At 38.8% G+C, this 25,455-nt stretch overlaps 1 protein-coding gene across 5 annotated transcripts in view; it reads left to right on the forward strand.

Annotated features, from left to right (window-relative positions):
- DNAAF9 (dynein axonemal assembly factor 9) overlaps positions 1-25,455 on the forward strand; it is a 165,756-nt gene that overhangs the window by 41,684 nt on the left and 98,617 nt on the right. For all 5 annotated transcript variants that reach the window (XR_006891119.1, XM_046679049.1, XM_046679051.1 and 2 more), the window contains exons 7-10: positions 5,937-6,014; positions 10,902-11,000; positions 15,867-15,922; positions 19,424-19,559. Coding sequence is in view for 4 of the 5 variants with exons in the window: in XM_046679049.1 (XP_046535005.1) it covers positions 5,937-6,014; positions 10,902-11,000; positions 15,867-15,922; positions 19,424-19,559 (369 nt within the window). In the remaining variant the exon portion in view is untranslated. The remainder of the gene's footprint in view (positions 1-5,936; positions 6,015-10,901; positions 11,001-15,866; positions 15,923-19,423; positions 19,560-25,455) is intronic.

Below are 25,455 nucleotides of genomic sequence, written 5' to 3' on the forward strand. Positions count from 1 at the left end.
CTAGGAGATGACCCATAAATATTTGTTAAGTGAATGAATGAGTCTAGGAGAGGGGGTCATCCATAGTACACATTAGGGAGGATGGCCTGGTAGGTTAGTAACACCACCACAGGCATCCGTGTGCCTCCATAGGATCCCCACTGAGGTGGCCTGTCCCCCCAGCACAGGAAACCAGGGAGAGGGAGCATTGACCTGCTAAAAATGGGGGCGTACTAGTAGAGATAGAGTAAGTGGGAACTTTGGAAGCAAGGCCCAGGGCTAGTTCCTACCCCTCTTTCTGAGAAGTAGCAGCGTCTCTCAGGAATGAATGGAAGCTTGTCTGGCAGACCCTGTAATGTAGAAGAGCATGGGCTGTAGGGCTGAAGAGAGCACACTGCTTCCACTACACTTCTCCTTCTCCAAACCACAGTATTCTCACGTTGACTACAAGTAGCAGAACATCAGCAAGGCTGTGGGAGCTGCCCCTGATAGGAAGTCATGCTCTCTAATTTAGAAGAGCAGGGGCTTGAAGGAAGGCAGGCCGTAGGAGGTAGAGAGGAAGCTTAAAATTTTTAGCAATAATGGTAATATTTGTTTTTAACTATTGTATAAACTAGGCATTTATAGAGTACCTCTTATATTTTAGGCACTATTGTAAGCACTTTATATGAATTGACTTTAATTCTTAAAATAACCCTCTCAAGTAGATCCTGTTACCATCCCTATTTTACAGAGGTTAAATGAATTCCCCAAAATCACAGAGCTAGTAGCCAGTGAATCGCAGGGCTGGGGTCCAGTCTAGAGAGTCTGGATTCAGGCCTGTGCTCCTAATGCCTGGGCTGCTGCTAGATTAGCATCGGAAAGTAGTGCATTAGGAAAATGAGGCAGGCCTCTGGCTCTTACCTTAAGATGCATCACACCATGAAGTCACATCCAAAAGGAACAAAACCCCCTTCCAAAAAACCTTTAGGAGGTAATGTATATCTTCACTGTGGGGTGGTGGTTTTAGGGAGTGCGATGGGCAGTGAGGAGGAAACAGCACACATCCTATGGTAAGAGTTACTGTAAGTCTTTTCTCAAGATCTCTTTCTCTAGATCCTGCCCTTCTCCGTAGCTGCTAATTTTCATTCTTTCAAATGCTTTCCTTTTGTCTCTATCTCATTCCCCAACCTCAGTTATTTTCCTTACCCTGTCCTTCCTGGTCCTTCAAAGTGTGGAGCAATTTGGCCTACTGATCAGCTCTGCCTTTCTACTCTCTACTCCACTCTGATTCACATATCAAAGGCCTGATAACTGCCTGAGCCAGAAAGGTTGTTGCCTCCTTTGAAGGCTAAGAAAAGGAGAACTACAGATGTTTATAACTTAATTTTTTTAAACTTCTATTTTATTGCATGGCCATATGCAGGAGAACGTCATTAACTCAGGATGTTTTGTGATAGGTGTAGTAGGTGGTGTGGAAGGTGATCTGGTAGGTACCAGCGTGAGAAAGGGAGCCAGACCGACGTAGCATTTACTTGGTGTTTAGTCTGGGCCAAACTGAGTTATGGAAATAGAGAATATCTTCTTTCTGGGAAGCGGTACAGGGAAGCTCCTCAGCTAGGGCTTTCCCTGCCCCCAACTTCCTCCTCCTTACTCTCCAGATGCTGGAACTGTGACCTAGTAATATACATTTACATTGACTTGCTCCCCGAGGGGAGGATTCTAATAGCAAACTTATGAATAATGAGAGTAACCATAGAGTGAGCATTCATTCACCTTTTTATTGTCAAATGTAAGATCTTCATATTGCAAGATAGAGTAAGACTTATGAAAAGATTCAACAAAATATAAGAAAGAGAGCATAGCGTATTAGATATGGGATAGATTAGCATGCTTTTAAAAAGTATTTTCTCCAGGAAATAAAATAAAAATTGAGAAAAATATCTCTTTTTTACTTTTTAAGAATGGAGTTTGTAAAAAGAGAAATGAGATATGGCAGGCAGAGCAAGAAGAATGAAAAAGGGAGATGGATGACATAAGGAAAGAATTTAATCTCAAAATTCATTAGTAGAATTAAAATTTGCATTTAAAAATAGAAATCAGGGGCCGGCCCAGTGGCTCAGCGGTTAAGTTTGCATGTTCCACTTTGGCGGCCTGGGATTCGCCGGTTCCCATCCCGGGTGCGGGCATGGCACCATTTGGCACGCCGTGCTGTGGTAGGTGTCCCACATATAAAGTAGAGGAAGATGGGCATGATGTTGGCTCAGGGCCAGTCTTCCTCAGCAAAAAGAGGACGATTGGCAGCAGTTAGCTCAAGGCTAATCTTCCTCAAAAAAAAAAGAAATTCAGTACCCCCAAAAAATCTAATCAGTTGACATACTTGAAAAGCTGTTGCAGAATACGGAAGAAGGGGTCAAATAGATTGAATCAATGAGGAGGAAGAAAATAAAATGGAGGATAAATTATGGAAATTAGTGATATTGAAAATGAAGGAATTAGTTGAAAGTTGTTATGTTATAGTCTTCGCCTCCCCCACCCCACCCCCTAGTGACTGGCAACCAAGTATTTACCGACTGCCACCTCTTCTTTAGGAAAAACAGGGAAGGAGGGGTGAGTGGGTGAGTGTTCTCTGAAGAAACTGAAAAATAAGACAAGACAAAGAGGACTCATTGGCTGGTGTCGCTTTTCTAGCCTGAGAGTAAAGCTCTCCACATTTTGACATTTAGAATGTCAGGAGGTAGGGATCCTGGAATAACAGCCTCTTGCCTGTCCTTCCTAAAGAAAAGCTTCCTGGTAGTTGACATGATCTGCTGAGAGCATAAAGCTTCCAGTCAGCCTCTCCACTTGAAAATATAAACAGGCAACCAGAGATCTCCAGACATTTGATTAAATACCTGTACCTTGAAAGAAAAAGATCAAGATTAAAAAAAAAAAAAGACCATTTGAGTATGAAAGACCCAAAGATAATTTAAGATATAGAGGAAAACTTAAGACACAAAACTCTCTTTAGGTTGCTCACAGAAATGTAAGAGTTGGTGACCAAAGAATAAGTGTTATGTTGTGATAAATTAATGTAAGGAAAATAAGAGTTCTGGAAACTTATAATTGATAGAAGGTAAAGTTAGGAAGATCTCTAAAATGTAGAGTAAAAAAGTCAAGAAGAGAGAAAAAAGTTAGAAGACACAGAGAACTGATCCAAGAAGTCTGATATCTGACAAGTAGGAGTTCTAGAAAGATAGAGCAGAGATATCAGAAGGGAGGAAATTTAAAAAAAAAAAAAAAATTTCAGCAATAAAGAGAAATAAAAGTTTTTAAATTAAATCACTTAGCAAGTGTGAATGAGAGGAAGAAAACCTTAAATCTGTCTATCCTTTTTTGAACACTAAAGATAAAAGAATATCATAAAAAGCTTCCAGGAAGAAAAAATAAGTCACCTACAATAAGACAACAGGAACCAGATTTCTCTCCTTCCCGAAACAAAACAAACATCAAACAAAATACGTGAAGCAGTGGTTTTCAAGACTCTAGGCATTGGGCTATGAGGAATAGTGATTCCCTGAGAGATGGAAATAAACAAGGTGAGCCCCAATGATTGCCCTCACTTATTACTACTTCGAGAAGATTTCCACGCTGTGGCACAAGGAGGGGGTACCCAGTGGAGCCCAGTGCACTTCCTGAGTTGAGGAGGTGCAGCTGAGAGTCTGGTGAGACCAAGGCAGCTAGAGTACTAAAGAGCAAAGAACTGTCCAGAGAGAGAACTCCAAAGATCTGCCAAGATTCCCCTGCCCCCTCCCTGCCATCCCAAGTATTCAGCAGAATATTGATCACTCGTTCATGTGTAAGATAATTACCAAAGGCAGAGGGAAGAAACCATCTGAAAGTATTTGAGAACAGTGCCTGGTGCATGCTCAAGGATGGGAATAGTGCTGTTCCTACCAATTAGACTGGGAAAAACACATAATTCGCAGGGCGTTTGGTAGAGTCCTCAGGGAGATTTTGTCTCAGTAGTGGGGAATAATCAGCCCTAGACTGAGCACTGCTCTAGACCCTCTGATAATTCGTAAAAGCAAGACCTGAAAGGATCAAACTGTTTCCAAGTAACTTAATTGCACCTCAGAACAAAGCACAAGAATGTTTATAGGAATACAGAAATACTAGCACCCAACAAGGTAAAATTCACAGTGTCTAGCACCCAAAGATTATCAGGTTTACAAAGAAGCAGGAAAACATGACTGATAATGAGGTAATCAACCAAAATTGACCTAGAATTGACAGAGATATTACAATTAGCAGACAAGGACATTAAAACAGTTATTATAACTGTATTCCATATGTTCAAGAAACTAGAGGAAAGATTGAACATGTTAAACAAAGACATAGGAAATATTTTAAAAGAGCCAGTTGAATTTCTAGAGATGAAAACTACAATGTCTAAAATGAAAAATACACTGGATGGGATTAATACCAGATTAGACACTGCAGACAAGATTAGTCACATTGAAGCCATAGCAGTAGAAACTATCTAAGATGAAGCACAGAGAGAATAAAGAATCCAAAAGAATGGAAAGAGCATCAGTGAGTATTGATCAGGCATGAGGACAAAATAAAGACAGTTTAAAACTCAAAAAATGTTTGCCTCCCATTAATCCTTTCATAGAAAGCTGTTGCAGGATGTGCTGTAGCAAACAAGGGAATTAACCAAGAAAGAGCAGACAAATAATCCATGGAGCCAAATCCATCATCTGAGAGCTCTAGGATGACAGCAAAGAGAAGTCTCAAAGTTAAAGTTGTAGTTGTGCAGCAAGCTTACACAACAGCCAGACCAGAATGAAGCAGGAAGAAGAAAAAGAATTGACAGATTATCTGCTATGTTTAAGCTAGTGGTTTCTCATTTGTGATGATTTTGCTGTCCCCTGTGCTTCTAAGGCATGTGGCAATGTTTGGAAGTACTTTTGGTTGGCCTGGGGGTTGGGGAGGGGGCGGTGGGGATGTTACAGGCATCTAGTGGGTAGAGGCCAGGAATGCTGCTAAGCATCCTACAATGCATGGGGAATACCCACAGCAAAGAAATATCCAGCCCCAAATGACAATAGTGTCACTATTGAGAAACCCTAGTATAAGCATACTAGTAAATTGGGTGGGACAGTTAGAAAAAACTTCAGTATTGATTTTTTTAAATTATGCAAGTGAAAAAAAATGAAACTATTAGTAACTCTAGGGAAACAAAATTTGTTTAAGAAAACAGAAGTATAGTATATATTTGGCCTGTAGTAAATATTATATATGGGGTCTTAATATTATAAATAATAATTACTGATGTAACCAATAAGCCATGTAATGATATTAGATGATGTTATGGGGGGGTGTGAGTGTGTGTGTGTGTGTGTAGAAAAAGTGTGGGGATAGGGATGGGCTTGGAAGAGCTATGTCTTCGCCATAAGTCAGTATTTAATTTCTAAATTGATAAACCAAGAAATAGTGATAGAAGCATCTTCTATCAGAATATGGAGGTACTACCAGCAAGTTAAAAGATTTCTAAGTGAGTTGCCTCGGAGGAGTGAGGCTACTGGGGTTTGTGAAAACTTGGAGTAGGGGATTAAAATTTTATTACAAGCTGTTAGTACTAGTTGAATTTTTACAACCATGAATATGTATTATTTTGATTAAAATTTTATTTTAAACAAAAGCAAAAAATATATATACGTATATATGTACATGTGTATATGTATGTAAATATATATATGCGCATCATTGAAAATATTCAAAAGATGTACCAGAGTTTCTGAAAAGATAGTTTCCTTGAATGGGACAGCATTTATTAATATGTATAGGTTCTAATATATTTGATAAAAATTTGATTTATTATTCTAATCACTGAGTTTTCACCAAGATAATCATTTCTGAACATTAGAAAATAATTCTGATTGTCTTAATGATATTGACTCAATTATTTCAATATTTTTGCCTTTGTGTTGCAGTTGCAGGATGTGAGTTTGAATCTATGGAATGTCTACAGCAAGATGGATTCTATGTCTCTGGAGAGTTTGCTTTCAGAGGTAAGGAGCCAAACTATATTTAATGTATAAATATTATATCCAACTCAATTATCCATTAATAGTATTTAACTTGAAGAAATGCAAGATATGTTGTAGTTTGCTTTAGTCAGAGAATTGAGCGGTTTCTCCCCTGATGGTTGTCTTGAACTCCTCGGGGGTGGAAGGGACCTGGAAAAATGATCCTACCTCTTCCACTCTGAGGAAACCTCACCTCAGGTAAGACCAAGGCCACCTGCCTGATCCAGGGTTTAGGTTTTCATCTAAAAACATTCTTTCTGCTGAGCTGGACTTTAGGAAAACAATACAGAGGGTGTCTTTTTGTACTCTTTCTCTAGCATGAAAAGATAAAAAAGATGGGATATGGCTTAAAGGAATCAAGGATTAAAGCAGGGGTGGGCAAACTTTTCCTGTAAAGGACTACATAGTAGTATTTTAGGTTTTGTGTGCTCTGCATCTCTGTTGAAACTATTCAGCAGTGTCGTGGTAGCTTGAGAGCAGCCCTGGACAATGCTTAAACGAATGAATATGCCTGTGTTCCAAGGAAACTTTATTTACAAAAACGTGTGGCCTGCCCACAGGCCATAATTTGCTGATTAGATTAGAAGGTCAGGCATTAATTGTTCATCTGAATTTTGAAGAAAAAAATAGGATAAGTGGGACAACTTGCAGTGAGGAGCAATACCAAACTAACGTTACAAGAATAGGTACTTTGATTGAGCAGCTCAGTAGTGTCTCTCAGTGGCCATGGATAGATATGCATGGAAAGAGAACAGCTTACAGCCTTTTAATGAAATTGCCTATGATATCAAAACCCAACAAAAGTAACTGAAAAAAATGAAAGCCACAGACCAGTCTCACTTGTGAATATTAATACCTATATTTTAAGTAAAATGTTAGCAAACAGAGCCCAGCATCATGTTAAAAGAATATTCTATGAAATAGAGTTTATTAAGGGTTCAATGTTTAGTTTAATATTGGGAAATATATTAATGTAATCACTATACTAATTTTTCTCCTTGGAGCTATTTATGCTGACTCCATAGATGCTGAAAGGGCATTTGATAAAATTGAACGTCCATTCTGTTTAAACATTTCTAATTAAATAGGAATATAAAACAAAAATAAAACCTGAACTTTTTGTTCTTTGAAAAGATCTAGTCATCGTTGTCATCATCATCAGCCCATGGTGAGCCTAATTATGAAAAAAAGTGAAAGTGCAAAAATTTATGACATTAAGAATGCAAGAATGATAAATAAAATTTAACCACAGATAAAGAAGAGAGATAAGTACTTAGTTTAGGAGTTTCAGCAAGTACCTGAGACCCATGCCCTACTTGAATTCAGTGTCCTGAATGTCAGGATGCTGCAGGTCACACATGGAGGCTAGACATAGCACTGTAGTTCTGAGAACACTGCAAGCATCTCTGGAGCCAGTGAAGAGAGACTGCTCAGGAGAGCACCTGGAACAACAGTGACATCATGCAGCTGAAGAAGCAACAGTGACCAAGCCCTTTCCTGGTTTTCTGACTTCCCATTAGCTTACTCTTCTTAGGTGTTATCACAAAGAAGGGGAGGGAAGCCATTTACTGTCTAAGAGTGGACTTCTCATCTATCCTGAAAAGTGAAGGCTCAGGTCAGATTTAATTTTATTTAGAAATAATAAAGTTAGATAATATTTCTTGTACCAAAATATGGTTGAGCACATTTATACCAGCTACACTATGGAGAGCTCTTTCAAATCACTAAGAAAAATACAACAGTAGAGAATTGGGGACAGCAGGAACTGGCTATTTACAAAATAAGAAATAAAAGTGACCATGAATTTCCACTCCCAGTTAGGTATATAGAAAATTGAAAGAGATCGTTACTCTTACCGTAACAACCAAGACAATCTGAATAAGCAACAAAATCATAGTTTAAACCAAACCAACATTAGAGAGCTGAAGATGCAAAGAAAGCTAAAAGAACTAGGTTCCCAAAAAAGTAGAGTCCTTCATAGAATGCTGTTCTTGTTTCTGGTGGAGCAGCAGGAGGAAGAGGAATCTCTCATAGATGGGGATAAGGAGAAATCAGCTGACCTTTTAAAGACCTTTTACTGGCTGTGTGTGGGTGAGTCAGCACTTACCCATCAGCTCTATCCCATAGGTCTTCACAGTGCTTAGAGTAGTACGTCAAAGGCTAGGGGCCAGGCAGGAGAGCAACAACCATCCCCCTTGAGGCATTTGACACTCAGCTATCATCTGGATTGGAGCAGGCGAGTTGAGAGCAACCCTTTGGAGGCACTCCAGGTATTTACAAACTATAAGCAACTGCCTTCTTAAGGCTGGAGCAAGACAGCACGATAGAGAGAGATCTCCCTATGTAGACAGAGCCAAGGGGACTGGAGAGCAAAGAGAACTCCTTAGCAACCCAAAAGCTGGTAGCCAGCTTGTAAAGCAGAGAGAGATTGTCAATGATTCAGGAAGCTGGTGGCTCAGCTGTAAAACACAAAGAGATTTCCAGAATCTTCCTAGTGCTTTAAATAAAGTCTCTACTGAAGTCAGACCCCACCCTCAAAATATTTGAATTTAGTGGTGAACAAAATCAAACTACAAATGCAATAAAACCCAGACCCAGATCAACTATAGATCAAATTGACTTAGATCCGTATTCTAGTGGCCTGACAAAAGAAAGAGCACACCTTTCTAGATGTAAATATTATGTACTTTATTTTTTTGCTGTTCTTTTATGCAAAATGGCATATAATAAAAAAGTTCATAAGACATGAAGAAGCAAGAAAATTTCATCTATAGTCAAGAAAGTAAATAGTGAAGAGAAGTAGACTCAGATGTTGGGATTAACCAATGGGGAATTTAAAGTAACTAATAAAAATGCTAAAGAATCTGAAAGAAAAGAGGAAAGCATGCATGAAAAGATGAGAAATTTCAGCAGAGACATGAAAACTATAAAAAGAACTAGAAATGAAAAACACTATATCAGAAATGAATAATTCATTAGATTTGTTTAACAGCAGACTAGACACAAATGAAGAACAGTTCAGTTAACTCAAAGATCGGTCAATAGAAAGTTTCTAAACTGAAGGACAAAGAGAAATAGAGCAAGGGGGAGTGGAACAGAGCATCCAGTAGTTCTCAAACAATGTTAAATGATCTAACAGTATAATTGGAGTCCCAGAAGGAAAGTAGAAAATGGAGCAGGAGGCTTGAGTTCATAATGTTCAAGAACTTTCTTAATTGGTGAAATATATCAACCCAGAGATCTAAGAAGCTCAGCAAATCCCAAATTGGATAAAAATTACTATATATATATAAAAATGACCATAAATGTGTGCAGGGATCTCTTGTGAGTCTACAAATGTTCTTAATAAAATTTGAATCCCCAAACCAAAGTAATTAAAATGCAATTCTAGTCATTACTTGTGTCTCTAGAAAATTATTAAAAAGAGAGCCACTCCATACCTATATTACTTCTTAAAATCTACTTTTTATTTTCTCTTCTCTTGCTCAGAAAACAGTATCAGCACTGTCACCTACATCATTACTGAAGATAATTTTAGATATGTGTATATAATATATATTATGTGTAATATACATATATGTATATATGTGTATACCTATATTCATACATCTCTCTCTCACTCTCTAAAATAGCAAAGCCATTAGTGAGAATGTAGTTTACACTAATAATTCCCAGCAGAGGTCCATTGTGCTTTAGGCTTAGGGCCAAAAACAGAATCAATACATGGCTAGCACAGAGCCCATAGGTCTGAGCACTTGTATATCCTCTACTGGAGGAGAAAAATGGAAGAGAGCATAGATCTGGCCAGTTTTAGTGCAGCAAATGGATTGCCTGCTGCAAGCAAGGCACCAGGCTTAACACGTACACAGTGTGAGATGGACAGTGAAGACAACTGTCCAATTTGAGTAGAAATTATCAGCAACTTCAAAATAAGGGCAAAGATATTACTTGAGGGCTATCTTGTCAAGCAACTCATGTTGATGTTTTTTGGTTAACTGATGATGCTTTAAAGAAGAACCAGTAGCAAAAAGCAATGTGTGATGTTTGGGAACAGGAATAAGTTCAGAGAGGAGGCTGAAAATCAGCTGGGATGAGGGAGGGAGGGAGGCTGCACATAGAGCAAAGTCACCTGGGAGTGTGTAGACTTGCTCATACTCCCATGGCCGCTGGGAGGAGAAGCTGAGGGAGGAGAGGGCTCTGGGTCACCCCTGGCCCCACCGGACTTCTAACTAAGGTCAACTAATTTGTCCTTGAACAAACTTTCACTGATTATAACCCTCTTGGCACTAGACGTAGTACCATCCTTGAGGGGCCTCATAATAACTCCCTTTCCAACAAGGGTTGCTAAAGTAAGGCACTTGGGGGCCATTAGTGTCCTCTTTAAGAACAGCTTTATTGAAGTATAATTTATATACCATAAAATTCACTCATTTCAAGTGTACAATTCAGTGATTTTTAGTAAATTTAGAGTTGTGCAACCATCACCACAATTGAATTTTAGAGCATTTTCATCAACCCAAACAGTTCCCTTGTGCTCACTTGCAGTCAATCGCCATTCCTATTCCCAAGCCTCATGCAAACCGTTAATCTACTTTCTGTCTCTATAGATTTGCCTTTTCTGAATATTTCATATGAATGGACCTTACTCCATATAAATGGAGTTTTTTTATATCCGGCTTCTTTTACTTGGCATAATGTTTTTGAGCTTCATCCATGTGGTGGCATGTATCAGTAGTTTGCTACTGCCATTTAAAATGACATATTTAAATCATCTGGTATTTTGAGATCAGATGCAGTTTCATGATTCTGGTTTTCTAAAGTACCTCCTTTATTTGACCAAACACATTATCTTTTTCATTTTCTTCCTAGGATTTGGTGGCTTTTGAACGTCAATGGACTAGCTTCTTTGCTAATTTTGACACAGAAATTCCTTTCCTGCTGGAACTTTCTGAATCTCAGGCGGGTGAGGTATGTATGGGAAGGGTCAAGAGAAAGAAGAAATTGGTTAATTAATTTATTTATTTTTGAATTTTTTTCAGAATATGACGCTACCAATTCTAATTTGTTTTGGTTATCATTTCTTTAACTTTATTGCATGCTGTAAAGAAGTTTTTAACCCCCATGCCAACCTGCCAACCCCCATATAAGAAGTTTTTTTCTTGTATCAGCTTCTCTATAAGAAGGATACTCATTTTTTCGTGTGATGGTGCCTGTCAGCTAGGAATTCTGTTGGGCACTGGTTAGTAAGCTTAGGAATAATTCTCCACATATGAGTAGCACACCTTTGTCAGTTGAACCTCTAGGTAATGACAGGCTTTCTTTCCAGGCAAACAACAGTAGTGAAGTTGTTCAGGCTAAGACCCACTCCATGAGTAAAATGAGGTGTTTAAAGCAGGAACCAAGGCGCAGGACCCTCCCCAAAACTAGTCAACAGGAAGGATCAGAAGAGTGACCTTGAGCCTACCTTGGGCTTGCACTGCCAGTCCTCAGCTCTGTGCTCCACTGTGGCCCAGAACAATCCTTACTTCTGATCTTTGGAACTGGAGTTGATCTCTGTTGTTATGCATTTTATTTTTACATCATGTTATAGTATTGCTATTATTTTTGTTTAAACAACTATCTTTTAAAATTATCTTTTCTTTTTTAAATCTTTAAAATATTTTTAAAGATTTAAATATTTTTGAAAATATTTTTTAAAGTTTTTTTATTCTTTAAAGATTTTTAAAAATTTTAAATATTTTTTAAAGATTTAAATAATAAAATAATCTTACGTATTTGCCTATGTATTTACTCTTTCTGATGCTCTTCGTTCTTTGTGTAGCTCCAGATTTCCATTTGGTATGAATTCCTTCTCTTCGAAGGATATCCTTTAACATTTTTTGTGGTATAAATCTTCTGGTGATTAATTCTTCCAGCTTTTGTATGTCTGAAAAAAAAATCTTTATTTCATCTTCTTTTTTTTTTAAGATTTTATTTTTCCTTTTTCTCCCAAAGTCCCCCAGTACATAGTTGTGTATTTTTTTTTTTAGTTGTGGATCCTTCTAGAGTTGTGGCATGTGGAACGCTGCCTCAGCATGGCCTGATGAGTGGTGCCGTGTCCGTGCCCAGGACTTGAACCGGCGAAACCCTGGGCCGCCAAAGCAGAGCGCGTGAACTCAACCACTCGGCCATGGGGCCGGCCCCTCAGCTTCATTTTTGAAAGATATTTTTGCTGTGTATAGAATTCTAGGTTGACAATTTTTTCCTTTCAGTATCTGAAAGATGTGTTCCACTGTCTTGCTCACTTACATTGTTTCTGATGAGAAGTCTTTCATCTTTATTCTTGTTCCTCTGTACATAACTGGTCTTTTTTTCCTCTGGTAGCTTTTAAGATTTTTCTCTTATATTACCGGTTTTGAGTAATTTGATTATGGGATATCTCACTGTAATTTTCTTCATATTTTCTTGTGCTTGGGTTTTGTTGAGCTTCTTAGATCTGTTGATTTATAGTTTTCATCAAGTTTGGAAAGTTTTTGGCCGTTATTTTTTCAAATTTTTTTTGTCCTCTTTTCATCCATTTACCTCTGTATTAGGCCACTTGAGGTTGTTCGAGTTCTGACTGATGCCCTTTTCAGTTACTTGGATTTTTTTTCCTTCTCTCATTGCTGGTTCTAAGAGTGAAAGATATTCCAAAAGGTATACTCAGTGCTGTATCTGGCACCCCTTGTTTCTTACTACCCCCTTCTCATTCCCTACTTCTCTCCACCCTTTTTGCACCCACTCCATTACTAGTAGGTAACAAATCTCTTCAGTTTCTGGTTTATCTTTTCTGTCTGTTTTGCGGATGACCAGATACATGTCTGTTTTCTTGTATCCTCTTCTTTCTTTCATTGAAAGGTAGCACACTATATGCGGTCATTTCCACTTTTCTTTTTTCACTTAGCAATATATCCTGGAACTCTCTCCAGGTCAGTTCATTGAGATCTTCCTCATTCTTTGTTATAGCTCCTAGTACTCCATTGTGTGGATTTATCTTAATTTATTCACCCACTCTCTTATGTGTGCATATTTAGGCTGTTTTCAATATTTTGCCTTGCAAACAGAACCATAGTAAATAACTCTGTGCTTATGTATTTTCATGTTATTGGAGATTGGTATACCTAGTAATGGGATTGCTGGGTCAACAGGTGAGTGCATACGTAGTTGTCTTAGCTATTGCCAGATCTTCCTTCGGAAGGGTTGTACCAATTTGCATTCCCACCAGCAATATATGAGGGTGCCTGTTTCACCACAGCCTCACCAATAGAATGTGTTGTCATGCTTTTTAATTTTTGATAGTCTCATAGATGAGAAATGGTATCTTGTTATTGTTTTTATTCCTATTTTTCTGATTGCGGGTAAGCTTAAACATTTTTTCACGTTTGAAGGCCATTTTGGTTTTTTTTCTCATATCTTTTTCCCATTTTAATGTTGGTTCAAAATTACTAACTGAACTATAGAGCATAGGTTTTAGGTCTTTTGTCCCTTAGTTTTTAAGAGTTCTTTATATATTTAGGATAGTTAACTTTTTCTCTGTGGTATATATTCCAAATATTTCTTCCGTATTTATCAGTTGCTTTGTTTATGGTGTTTTTTGCCATGAATATTTTTTTATCTTTCTGTAAATTTGTCAGTATTTTCGTTTATTGTTTCTGGATTTTGAATCATTGTATACGGAAAGTCTTTAATCTAAGGTTAAAGAGGAATTCACCCTTTTGGTACTTGTATGGTTTAATTTTTTACATTTAGATCCCTAATTCATTTGGGAGTTTTATGTGTGTATGATGTGAGATATGGATTTAATTTGATCTTTTTTAACCAAATCACTACCCAGTTAGAATCCCAGCTCTGCAGTTCACTAGCTTTGTGATCTGGTGCTCCTCTGTAGAGAGGGAATAAAGAGAGAATGAACTGCTTTGGTTGTTATTAGGATTATTTGAGATAATACATTTAAGTGCCTGTCACAGTTCACATGGTAAAACCTCAGTAAATTTTAGCTATGATTATTTTAATGTATAAAGAGTTTTTACAGATCAATAAGACAAACACCAAAACTCCAATTGATAACACCCAGAGCATGTAAATAAACAGTTAATTATCAAAGGGAAATTGAACATATCTGAAATATTCTACATCATTAAAAATCAAAGGGATGTAAAATAAAACAACAATGAGGTACCATTTTTCATTTATCAACTTGGCAAATATATTTTTATTTTATTTTTATTATTTATTTATTTATTTAAAGATTGGCACCTGAGCTAACATCTGTTGCCAGTCTTTTTTTTTCTTCTTCTCCCCAAAGCCCCACAGCACATAGTTGTACATCCTAGTTGTAGGTCCTTCTGGCCCTGCTGTGTGGGACGCCACCCCACCATGGCCTGATGAGCAGTAGTAAGTCTACACCCAGGATCTGAGCTGATGAAGTCCTGGACTGCTTAAGCGGAGTGCATGAACTTAACCACTCAGCCACGGAGCTGGCCCCATATTTATTTATTGTTGTGAGGAAGATTTGCCCTGAGCTAATATCCATTGCCAAGCCTCCTCTTTTTTTGCTTGAGGAAGATTAGCCCTGAGCTAACATCTGTGCCAGTCTTCCTCTACTTTGTATGTGGGATGCCTCCACAGCATGGATGATTAATGGAGTAGGTCTGCACCCAGGATTCGAACCCATGACCCCCAGGCCACTGAAGAAAAGTGTACAGAACTTTAACCACCTGGCCATGGGGCTGACCCCTGGCAAATATATTTTTAAATGGACATTTAATGGACATTGTTTATGATGATACCCTGAGCTAGGCACACTCATGTATTGTAAGTAGAAATGTACATTGATAAAACTTTTTTGAAAAACAATTTGGCAATATAGTTCTGCCTTTTTCCCCTATAATTTCATTTCCAGATCTGCCTTAAGGAAATAATCAGAGCTGCAGATAAAATTTATGAACAGTTGTTCCTTACAGTATTGTTCATGATATAAGAGAGTTAGTAGCAATATAAATTTCCAAGAGTAGACGACTATTTAATGAACTTTGGTACAGTCATATATATTCTATGAATGTATCATAGAAAATAGATTTAAAGAAAATGTACCAGAATGTTAACAGTTCTTAGAGATTGTAGGCAGTTTTTATTGTATTGTAAAATAAGCATATATTACTTATCTAATTGGGGAAAAAACCCAACAGGTGTTATTTATGGGGGTTAAAATTACCTTTTGAAATTTGAACCCTTTTGACCCTGTGTATCAATTTTGGTTAGTGTTTAGCCTAGCACTGTGCACACCAGAGTCAGGAAGCACTTCTGTGATTACCTGGGAAGCTTCCATCAGTGTACTTCTGAGTTCCTTCGATTCTTCCTCATTGCTCATTTTAAATTAGTATGTTAGAATGAATATATATTACTTTATTGGAAATGTAGAAAAAAATTTTTTAAATAGAAGAAAAAATTTCCATATGGTTAGTAACCTGGACCATAGTTGTGTTTGGTCCAGTTTCCTTTCAGTAGTTAAAAACTGTAAAATTTGACAATAATTTCTTTTCTTTCATTTCCTTTTCTTTTTCTTTTGTAGCCTTTTGTCTTTTATTTCTTTGCTATTTTTTTGTTTGTTTGCTACCTGTCCCCAAAATTCATTTTGCTATCCACCACATTCTTCCACGTTCTTATCTACAAACATACATTTCTCTCTCTCTCACTCTCACACTCTGTCTCTATCACACTCACACACATTATATACATAGATACATATATGAGAGTTTTTGTGATTGTTTTATAAAATTATGATCTTAATACATACAATGTTGACTTCTTTTTTAGCCATTCAGAAGTTACTTCAGTCATGGAATGATCTCCAGCCATATAACTGAAAACAGGTAAGGTTTTTAGAGTAGAAAGATGAATGGTAGTAGAGAAAATGGGGTTGACAAGGAGGATGGATATGGGGGAGCATATAAGTTCAGAAGCTAGAGTCAGGAAAACATGGGTTGACTTTAATCATCACTGGGTAAGAAATCTATACTCTGTAAAATCATCTGTTTCACTGCTTTTGTATTTTTGTACTTTTTTTTTTTTAATTTTATTTTTTTTCCTTTTTCTCCCCAAAGCCCCCCGGTACATAGTTGTATATTCTTCATTGTGGGTCCTTCTAGTTGTAGCATGTGGGACGCTGCCTCAGCGTGGCTTGATGAGCAGTGCCATGTCCGCGCCCAGAATTCGAACCAACGAAACACTGGGCCGCCTGCCGCGGAGCGTGCAAACTTAACCACTCGGCCAGGGGGCCAGCCCCTGTATTTTTGTACTTTTTAAATATAGCTTTTTAGTAAACTAGCTTTTAAAACACTGTAGCTTGCTGAAATCTAAAGAAGGGAATTTTTTTATTATTTCCCTAGCCCAGGAAAGCGAGAGGAAGCAGAGTGTCCAAGAGCTGGGCAGGGATCAGTAGTGGCTTGTGGGAAGTAAAAGGGATCTAGTGTAAAGGTCCAGCCAGAGGAAGACCTGGAGCAGTGAGGGTTGCTGTGTTTGTTTTCTTCAAGTGTTGCCTTCAGCACCTCTCGTGTAGAGATCATCAGGAGGGCCCAGCAGGGAAGAGTTCCACTAATGGATAGATGAGAGTAGATCTTTCCTCTCTTTTCTTCCCCAATTCCAATCCAATCTGATAGTGAGACAAACTAATCATCTTTTTCTGCCCAAAGTGTCACTTAGCTTGAATTAAGCTTTAGAAGAAAAATCAGAGTCATGTTTATTTTTAAGAGCCCCTGTTTGCGTGAAGCTTAAGGAAGTATTTTTAAGAGTAATGAAAAGAAATGCAAAGAATTTTCTGCATGACAACTAAGGGCAATTTAAGGAAAAGGTAGAGGATACAGGAAATTGTCTTATTTGTTTTAGCTGCTGTGACAAAAATACCAAAAACTGGGTGGCTTATAAACAAAAAAAAATTTATTTCTGAGAGTTCTAGAGGCTGAGAAGTCCAAGATCTTGGCACTGGCAGATTCAATGTCTGGTGAGGGCCCACTTCCCCATAGATAGCTGTGATTTAACTATAACCTCACATGGCAGTAGGGGTGATGAATCTTTCTGGAGCCTCTTTTTTTTTTCTGAAAGATTTCATTTTTCCTTTTGCTCCCCAAAGCCCCCCAGTACATAGCTATGTATAGCTATGTATTCCCAGCTTTGGTCCTTTTAGTTGTGGCATGTGGGACGCTGTCCCAGCATGGCCCAATGAGCGGTACCATGTCTCTGTGCAGGATTCAAACCAGAGAAACCCTGGGCCGCTGAAGCTGGGCGCGTGAACTTAACCACTTGGCCACAGAGCCTCTTTAATAATCCCATTCATGAGGGATCCATCCTTAAGACCTAATCACCTCCCAAAGGCCCTACATCCTAAACTTTGGGGGTTAGGATTTTCACATGAATTTTATGGGGACACATTCAGTCCATAGCAGAAACTCTTTTTAAAATTTCCTTAGGGGCTGGCCTGGTGGCGCAGTGGTTAAGTGTACATGTTCCACTTCGGCAGCTTGGGGTTTGTTGGTTCGGATCCTGGGTGCAGTCATGGCACCACTTGGCACACCATGCTGTGGTAGGCGTCCCACATATAAAGTAGAGGAAGATGGGCATGGATGTTAGTTCAGGGCCAGTCTTCCTCAGCAAAAAGAGGAGGATTGGCAGCAGATGTTAGCTCAGGGCTGATCTTCCTCAAAAAATTAAAATAAAAAATATCCTTTAGTTGTTGAATATATGTTGAGAACATGTGACATACTAAGCAAGAGATACTTGGTTAAAAAATAAACCAGACATGGTCTTTGCCCTCATGGAGTGTATAGTGTGGTGGGGAAGTAAGACATTAATCAAGCAACCTCACCAAGAATATATAATTACAAACTCTGATTGGTGCCATGAAGGAGCAAAGGACATAGTACTGCAAATATCATAACTGGAGAGCATGACCTCTTCAGGAGGAAAATCTGAATGATGAGTAAAGATAATTTAGAGAAGGGAGAAAAGCAGTGGTCCTGAGATGAGAACATAAGGAACGTAAAAGAAGTGTGTGTTAAGGAAGATAAAAGAAGGTGAGTTTGGCTGGAGTATGAGAGTTGAGGGAGAGTGGCCCTACGTGGAGCTAAAGAAGTTGGCCAGGCCAGGCCATGCAAATCCTTGCTGGCCATGTGAAAGATTTTGGTCTGTCTCCTGAAAATAACATAAAAGCATTGCATATTTAAATGATCATCCTTCTTGCAATGTGGAGATTAGATTATAGGAGGGCAAGAGTGGAAGCAAGGAAACATTGCACTTCTCCAGGGAAAAAAGAATGGTGGCATGGACTAGGCATGTGACCATGTGGATGGAGGGAACTGGACAAATAGGAGTGAAATTTGGGTAGATTGATTGCATTTAGAGGGTGAGGGAGCAGAAGTCAAGGAGGCCTCTTAGGTCTAGCTCAGTCCCTAGGTGAATGATAGTGCTGTTTATACTGCAAAAACTGGAAGGGAAACAGGTTTAGGAGTAGATCATGAGAGGACAGGAGAGAAAAAACAGCTGAAAGTAAAACCCTAGGAATGTTCAGAGGCCAGGTAGAGGAGGAAATGACGGACAAGGAAGACTGAGAAGCAACAGTTCTTGCAGGGGGAGAGTGTCAGGTGCTTCAGAGAGACCAAGGAAGGGCGGGCTGAAGACTGACCATTGGGTTTGTTATATGCTACATAAAAGGCATTTGGGAATAAAGGCAAAAGAAAAAAAAGACATTTTGTGACCTTTTCAAGAGTGATTTGAGTGAAACACCTGAGAGGGGTCGATTGACGTCTGCTGAGAAGTGAGCAGAATGTGAAAAGAAAAAACAAAAATAAAAACACAAGTCCAGCAAGAGAGGAGAGGGCAAAAGGTGATGGTTGCAGGGGCAGGTAGGTGTGGTGGTGAGAACATTTACAACCCTACTCTCCTCCTTCCCTCCTGAAAGCTACTCAGGAATGGTTAATGGCTCTATTGTGTCTACAGTCCAAGCATCAGAACTACTATCATTCTTTAAAATTTATATTTCTACTAAGATGCTATTGTCTAAAACTGGGATTTTGCTTCATCTCTGCATCATGGACAGCAAACTTATGGAACTTTCTCCTTAAGAAGTAGGACAAGCTGAAAATATAAACCTGATTAGGGTTTACTTATGTCCCTAAATGACTGATCCCTATGGGTCAGTAAGAGGAATCGAGACATCTGGTATCCCTTCCCAACCAGCAAGGAGCATTAGGTGGGCTGTACTGACTACTTTGCTCATACTGCCAGACACCACTCAGAAAAGCCCAAGAACTCACTCCCTGGGAGATTGTCCTGGCTGGGAATCTCTTTTCTAATCACATGTTTTTGATTTGCCCCTCCAGCCCTAATAGGCAGCCATTTGTTCTCTTTGGTAATCACTCCACACGAGAAAATCTGAATGCTGGCAACTTTAACTTCCCTTCTGAAGGGCACCTGGTACGCAGCACTGGTCCCAGTGGGAGTTTTGCCAAACACATGGTGAGTGGCTTGACTGCTGGGTGCTTAATTGGTTTTATTATCAAATAGGGAGGAGGGGAGCTGGATAAAAGGAATCTTTCCAGTTAATGTATTGATTTAACCTTTAACTTGAAGTTGTTTTAGAATGAAAAGTGATTGGAAACTGACTGTAGGTATTTTTGTGTAAGTACTGGGTATGATTTGAAAAAATATTTAATTTTTAAATATTTGAAGGAAAAAGGTTTAAAAAAAAATACTTTCAGGGCCAGCGCGATGGTTAAGTTCATGTGCTCTGCGTTGGTGGCCCAGGGTTCGCAGGTTCGGATTCTGGGTACAGACCTATCACCACTTGTCAAGCCATGCTGTGGCCACATCCCACATAAAATGGAGAAAGATTGGCACAGATGTTCCAGTGACAATCTTCCTCAAGCAAAAAAGAGGAAGATTGGCAACAGATGTTAGCTCAGGGCCAATCTTACACACACGCACAAAAATAAAAATAAATACTTTCACAAACCAAACTCTTTAAGTTGTCAGAGTAGTATTGTCAGTAGAATAAGAATTGTAAATTAACTTGAAAATAGACAGTCATTCCAAGCCTAAGTTTGGTATGTCTTGAGTGTTAGATTTCAGGACATAAACCTTGAGGATCACTGTTATTTTATTGAGGGTGCCAGGGAGAAAATTTTTACACTTGATGGTAAATTGCTGCATTCTTTTACAGGAAACATTAGACTGAAATATGAGATTCTAATGATTGTAAGAATCTATGGAATTTTAAGTGTTTTCAAAATGTTCCTGACAATCAGGAGAGCTGGGGAGATACGTACTATTATTTTTCAAATTTGGATTTGGGGAACATGAGACCCAAGTCTCTGGACTGAGACCTGAGATCTACCTCCAACCCAGTCAGGCATATAGGGCTACTTGAATGGATATGCTGTCAGGATCTTGCTGGCCTGTAAAGGGAGGGCTCAGGCCTCATTTTAACCCTCCAGAGCACTCTTGGAATAGCAACTCATGTGGGCTTCTCTGTGTAATCTTGTTGACTCTACATATTAAATCAAAAATAAAGAGACAATCTGATTTCTGCTTCTGGGAAGATGGAGTAGACATACTTTTACCTATTCCTCCCACTAAGTAAAACTAAAAACCCTGGATGTTACGTATAAAACAAACATAGGAAGACTCTGAAAGGTAGAAGAAGACAGATTGGCTAAAAACCTCAGGACCAAAAGAACAAAATGGCAGTGAGTTTTCTGGAGTTTCTTTTTGCCTATATATCCCAGCCTGGATACTGGACAAGCTGGCAACCTGGAAATGCCAATAGGCACAGACATAAAAAGCCCCAAGAAAAGCCTGCTCTCTCTGGCCAAAGGACCAGGAACAGGGCAGCCTAGCAAGACAGAAACCTTTTAGACAACAGCTGTTCTACTCCAGCCAAAACCCATAGAAAAAAATGCATCTCCACCCCATCCCTGTCAGCAAGGGCTGAGTGGAGAGCCTAGATGTCTACCCTTACCAGGCTGTAATGGAGTGCCATCCCCTCAACCCCACTCCTGTCAGGGTAGTGTCAGAGAAGACCCAATGACTTTCATCCCTGTGGGCACTAATGAACCCTATCCCGTCACAGTGTCAGTGGAGACCACAGGGGAGCCTAGACTTCCACCCCTATTCAGGAGAAATGAGGTGTCCCTCCTTGGGGTAGTATCATTGGAGGCCAATGGAGAATCAGGACTTTGACAACCACTCAGTGATAACATGGCCACTGCCTTACCCATTGTGTCTGTCACTCTCCCAAGCCCAGGTGGTATCAGCAGAGGCATACTGGGGAATCTGAACTCCCACCCCTGCCCAACATTAATAAGGAGGACCCCCACCATACACACACTCATACTCAAACACACACTTGCACTCACACTGAGTGTTAATAGAGGCTGAGTAGAGAACCTGGACTTCAAGTCTTACCTGGCAGTAATGAAACATCAGTCTCACCTGTTCACCCACGGAAGCGGTATCAGAGGAGGCCTGCTAAAACACGAGATTTAAATAAGATCCAGAGAAGACTTCCAGTATCAGCCCTAAGATGTCAAGAGCTTGGAAATCATCCCTCCCATATTTACAACAAGAAAAAGCTGAATAAACTAAAAACTAACATTTGTGTTGGACTCAGAGAACTGAAGTCTCAAGGCAGACTGCCACTCCAAAGTCTAGAGAGTCAGGTGAGTCCACAGAGTCACAGCCAGTACCTGCTTACCTGGAGCAGAAGCCACACTTAAGTCATAATTTTGATGCATTCCTGGAGGCTGCATTTAGACCAGTGTGAGAGTGAGAAACTCCTGGGGGACACAGTCTTAGAGGGGCCCCCAGGCATTTGTGGGTTTAACTTCTAGGAATACCTCCAGGTTCTCATGGTAAAGAGCCAAGAAAATCCAATCCCCCTTGTGACTCCAGCAGGGGAAAGAGAAGAGTAACCATTTTGAAATATAACAAAGGCCTACTCTCCAAGAAAAGGACTTTACCAGAGCCTTATCTCATCTGAGAGAAGGACATTTACCTGACTCCAGCAGCACACTCTATCCTTCCTATCTTACCTAAGGGAGGGAACAAAAAAGAAAAATCTAAGAAACACTTGTGAAGGTCATAGCCCAGGGACACAGGCCCACTAACAGACTCAGATGTAATCATAAGATTATAGAATACTTTCCCTCCTCCATTACCTTACCACCATGCCAGCAGGTCTTCAATATAAGGGATTACTGGTAAGAGAGCTTCAAGGTGCAGACTGTTCAAGGAGGAGTTCTTTTTTTTTTTTTTTTTTGAGGAAGATTAGCCTTGAACTAACTACTGTCAGTCCTCCTCTTTTTTTTGGCTGAGGAAGACTGGCCCTGAGCTAACATCCATGCCCATCTTCCTCTAATTTATACGTGGGACGCCTGCCACAGCATGGCTTGCCAAGCGGTGCCGTGTCTGCACCTGGTATCCAAACTGGCGAACCTCAGGCTGCTGAGAAGCAGAACCTGTGAACTTAACTACTGTGCCACCTGGCCAGCCCCAAGGAGGAGTTCTTATGGAAACTCAAAGACAACAGCAAAGACAAATACAGCAACACTAGAGGAATTTGAAGCCCCTGGCACCTGCAACTACAGAGAAATTAAACATGACCCAACTCCCTGCCAGATTAACATAAAACCTGACATTAAAGCCTATTTACTTCAGTTCCTAATACCTGATACATCATGCCTGCCTTTCAACAAAAAATTACAAGACATGCTAAAAGGAGGAAAAAAAAAATGGCAATCTTAAGAAATAATGCAACCATCAGAACCAGACTCAGATATGACTCATATTTTGGAATCTTCAGAGAGAGAATTTAAAATAATTGTGATTAATATATTAAGACTCTAATGGGAAAAGTAGACAACATGTAAGAACAGATGGATAATGTAAACACAGAGATGGAAACTCTAAGAAAGAATCAAAAGGAAATGCTAGAAATCAAAAACAAGGAAGAGAACATCTAAGAACTGTGAGGCACTTTCAAAGAGTGTAACATATATATAATGGGAATATCAGAAGGAGAAGAAAGAGAGAAAGAAACACAAGAAATATCTGAAGTAATACTGGCCAAGAGTTTTGCAAAAGTAATGACAGACACGAAACCATAGATCCAGGAAGCTTAGAGAACACTAAGTAGAATAAATACCAAAATATCTATACCTTGACCTATCATATTCAAATTTCAAAAGACCAAAGACATTAAAGAGAAAATCTTAAAAGAAGCCAGAGGGAAAAAATACCTTATCTGTAAAGGAACAAGGATAAAAATTACAGTGGACTGCTTATCAAACCATGCAAACAAGAAGAGAATGGAGTGATATATTTAAAGGGTTGAAAAGAAAAAACCCCACTGACCTGAATTCTATATCCAGCAAAATTATATTCAAAAGAAAAGAGGGGAAAAGTAGAGAAGAAATAAAGACTTCCTCAGACAAACGAAAAACAGAATTTGTCACCAGCAGATCTGCCCTGGGAGAAATGTTAAAAGAAGTTGTTTAGGCATTAAAAAAAATTTATATAGATCAGAAACTTGGTTCTACATAAAGAAAGGAAGAACATCAAAGAAGGAAAAAATGAAGGTAAATAAAATCTTTTATTTTTAACTGATCTAAAAGATTAATAATAGTAACAGTGTATTAGGTGGTTATAACTTATGGATAAGTGAAATGAATGACAGCAGTTTCATACAGGATGGGAGGAAGGAAATGGTACTGTTCTCATACAAGGTACCTGCGCTACACATGAAGTGATATCATGTGTATCAAGTATAATTTGAAGGTGGACTTAGATTAGTTATAAATGTATATTGCCAACTGTAGGAAAACCGCTGAAAAATGTCCAGGTTTCAATTGAAAAATCACTAGAGATCTCCAACTGAATGAAAAAAGGCAATCATCATATGCCAACACTGGAGATAATACAGATGTGAGAAGTAACCAACAAGAGTTTAGAGCAGCCATTATAAAATGCTTCATTGAGCAATTACAGATACCCTTGAAGTAAATTTAAAAATCGTGAGTTTCAGCAAAGAAATAGATATGAAGAACCACCTAATGGAAATATTAGAACTAAAAATACAGTAATCAAAATAAAAAATTTGTGAACGGACTACAGCAGAATGGAAAAGAGAGAGTTAAGAAATCAGTGAACTTGAAGATAGAACAATAGAAATTACCCAATCTGAACAGCAGGGCAAAATGGACTGAAAAAAACTGAACCTGAGAGATCTGTGGGACTATCACAAAAGATCTTAACATTCCTTTCATTGTCATATCAAGAAGGAGAGGAGAAAGAGAATGGCACTGAAAAAATATTCAGAATACAATGGCTGAAAATTTCCCAAATTTGGCCCCAAAACATCATGAACCTCTAAATTCAAGAACCTTAGTGAACCCCAAACATGATTAAACCCAAAGATATTCACACCAATACACATCAGATTCAAACTTCTAAAAAGATAAAGGAGAAATGCCAGAGAGAAATGACACCTCACTACCTATAAAGAAAACAATCAGAATGAATGTATATTTCTCATCAGAAACCATTAAAGCCACAAGGAAGTAGCACAACATTTTTCAAGTGCTAAAAGAGAACTGCCACCTAGAAATCTATATCCAGTGAAAAATCTCTTTTGGGAATGAAGAGGGTATCAAGACATTCTCAGTTGAAGGAAAACTAAGAGAATTTGTTGCCAGCAGACCTACCCTAAAAGAACAATTAAAGGAAGTTTGGTTCAAACAGAGGAAATGATAAAAGAAGTAATTTTAGAACGTTAAGAAGGACAAAAGAACACAGTGATAAAACTAGTGCACCACTGAATTGTATACTTTAAAATAGTTTTATCGCAAAAAAAAACCCACCCACAGTGCACACTCAGATTGTGGATGGTGTAGCCGGTTTCTGTTCTTAGGTCTCTATGACTCCAAAGCCAAAGGGCTTTCACTCATTAATTTGGTAATCTTTACTGAGTGTCTACTATGTGCCAATCACTGTGCTAGGTGAAGAAAATATATAGTCAATGTCTTTGCCTTTCAGGATCTCACAGACTTATAGAAGAGTCAGTAAGGATGGTGAAATGTTTGGAGCAATAATTTAACCATCCATTACATACCTGTTAGAATGGCTAAAATCCAAAACACTGCAAACACGGGTTCAGAGTGAATGGATGGAAGACAATACTCCAAGCTAATGGCAAACGAAAGAAAACAGGTGTTGCAATACTTATGGCAGACAAAGTAGACTTCAAGATAAGACAGATAAAGAGAGACAAAGAAGGCAGTATATAATGATCAAAGAGACACTCCACCAAGAAGACATAACACTTATAAATATCTATGCACCAAACACAGAAGCTTCA

The sequence above is a fragment of the Equus quagga genome, chromosome 12 (assembly GCF_021613505.1).
Source record: "Equus quagga isolate Etosha38 chromosome 12, UCLA_HA_Equagga_1.0, whole genome shotgun sequence".
In the NCBI taxonomy this organism is placed as follows: domain Eukaryota; kingdom Metazoa; phylum Chordata; class Mammalia; order Perissodactyla; family Equidae; genus Equus; species Equus quagga.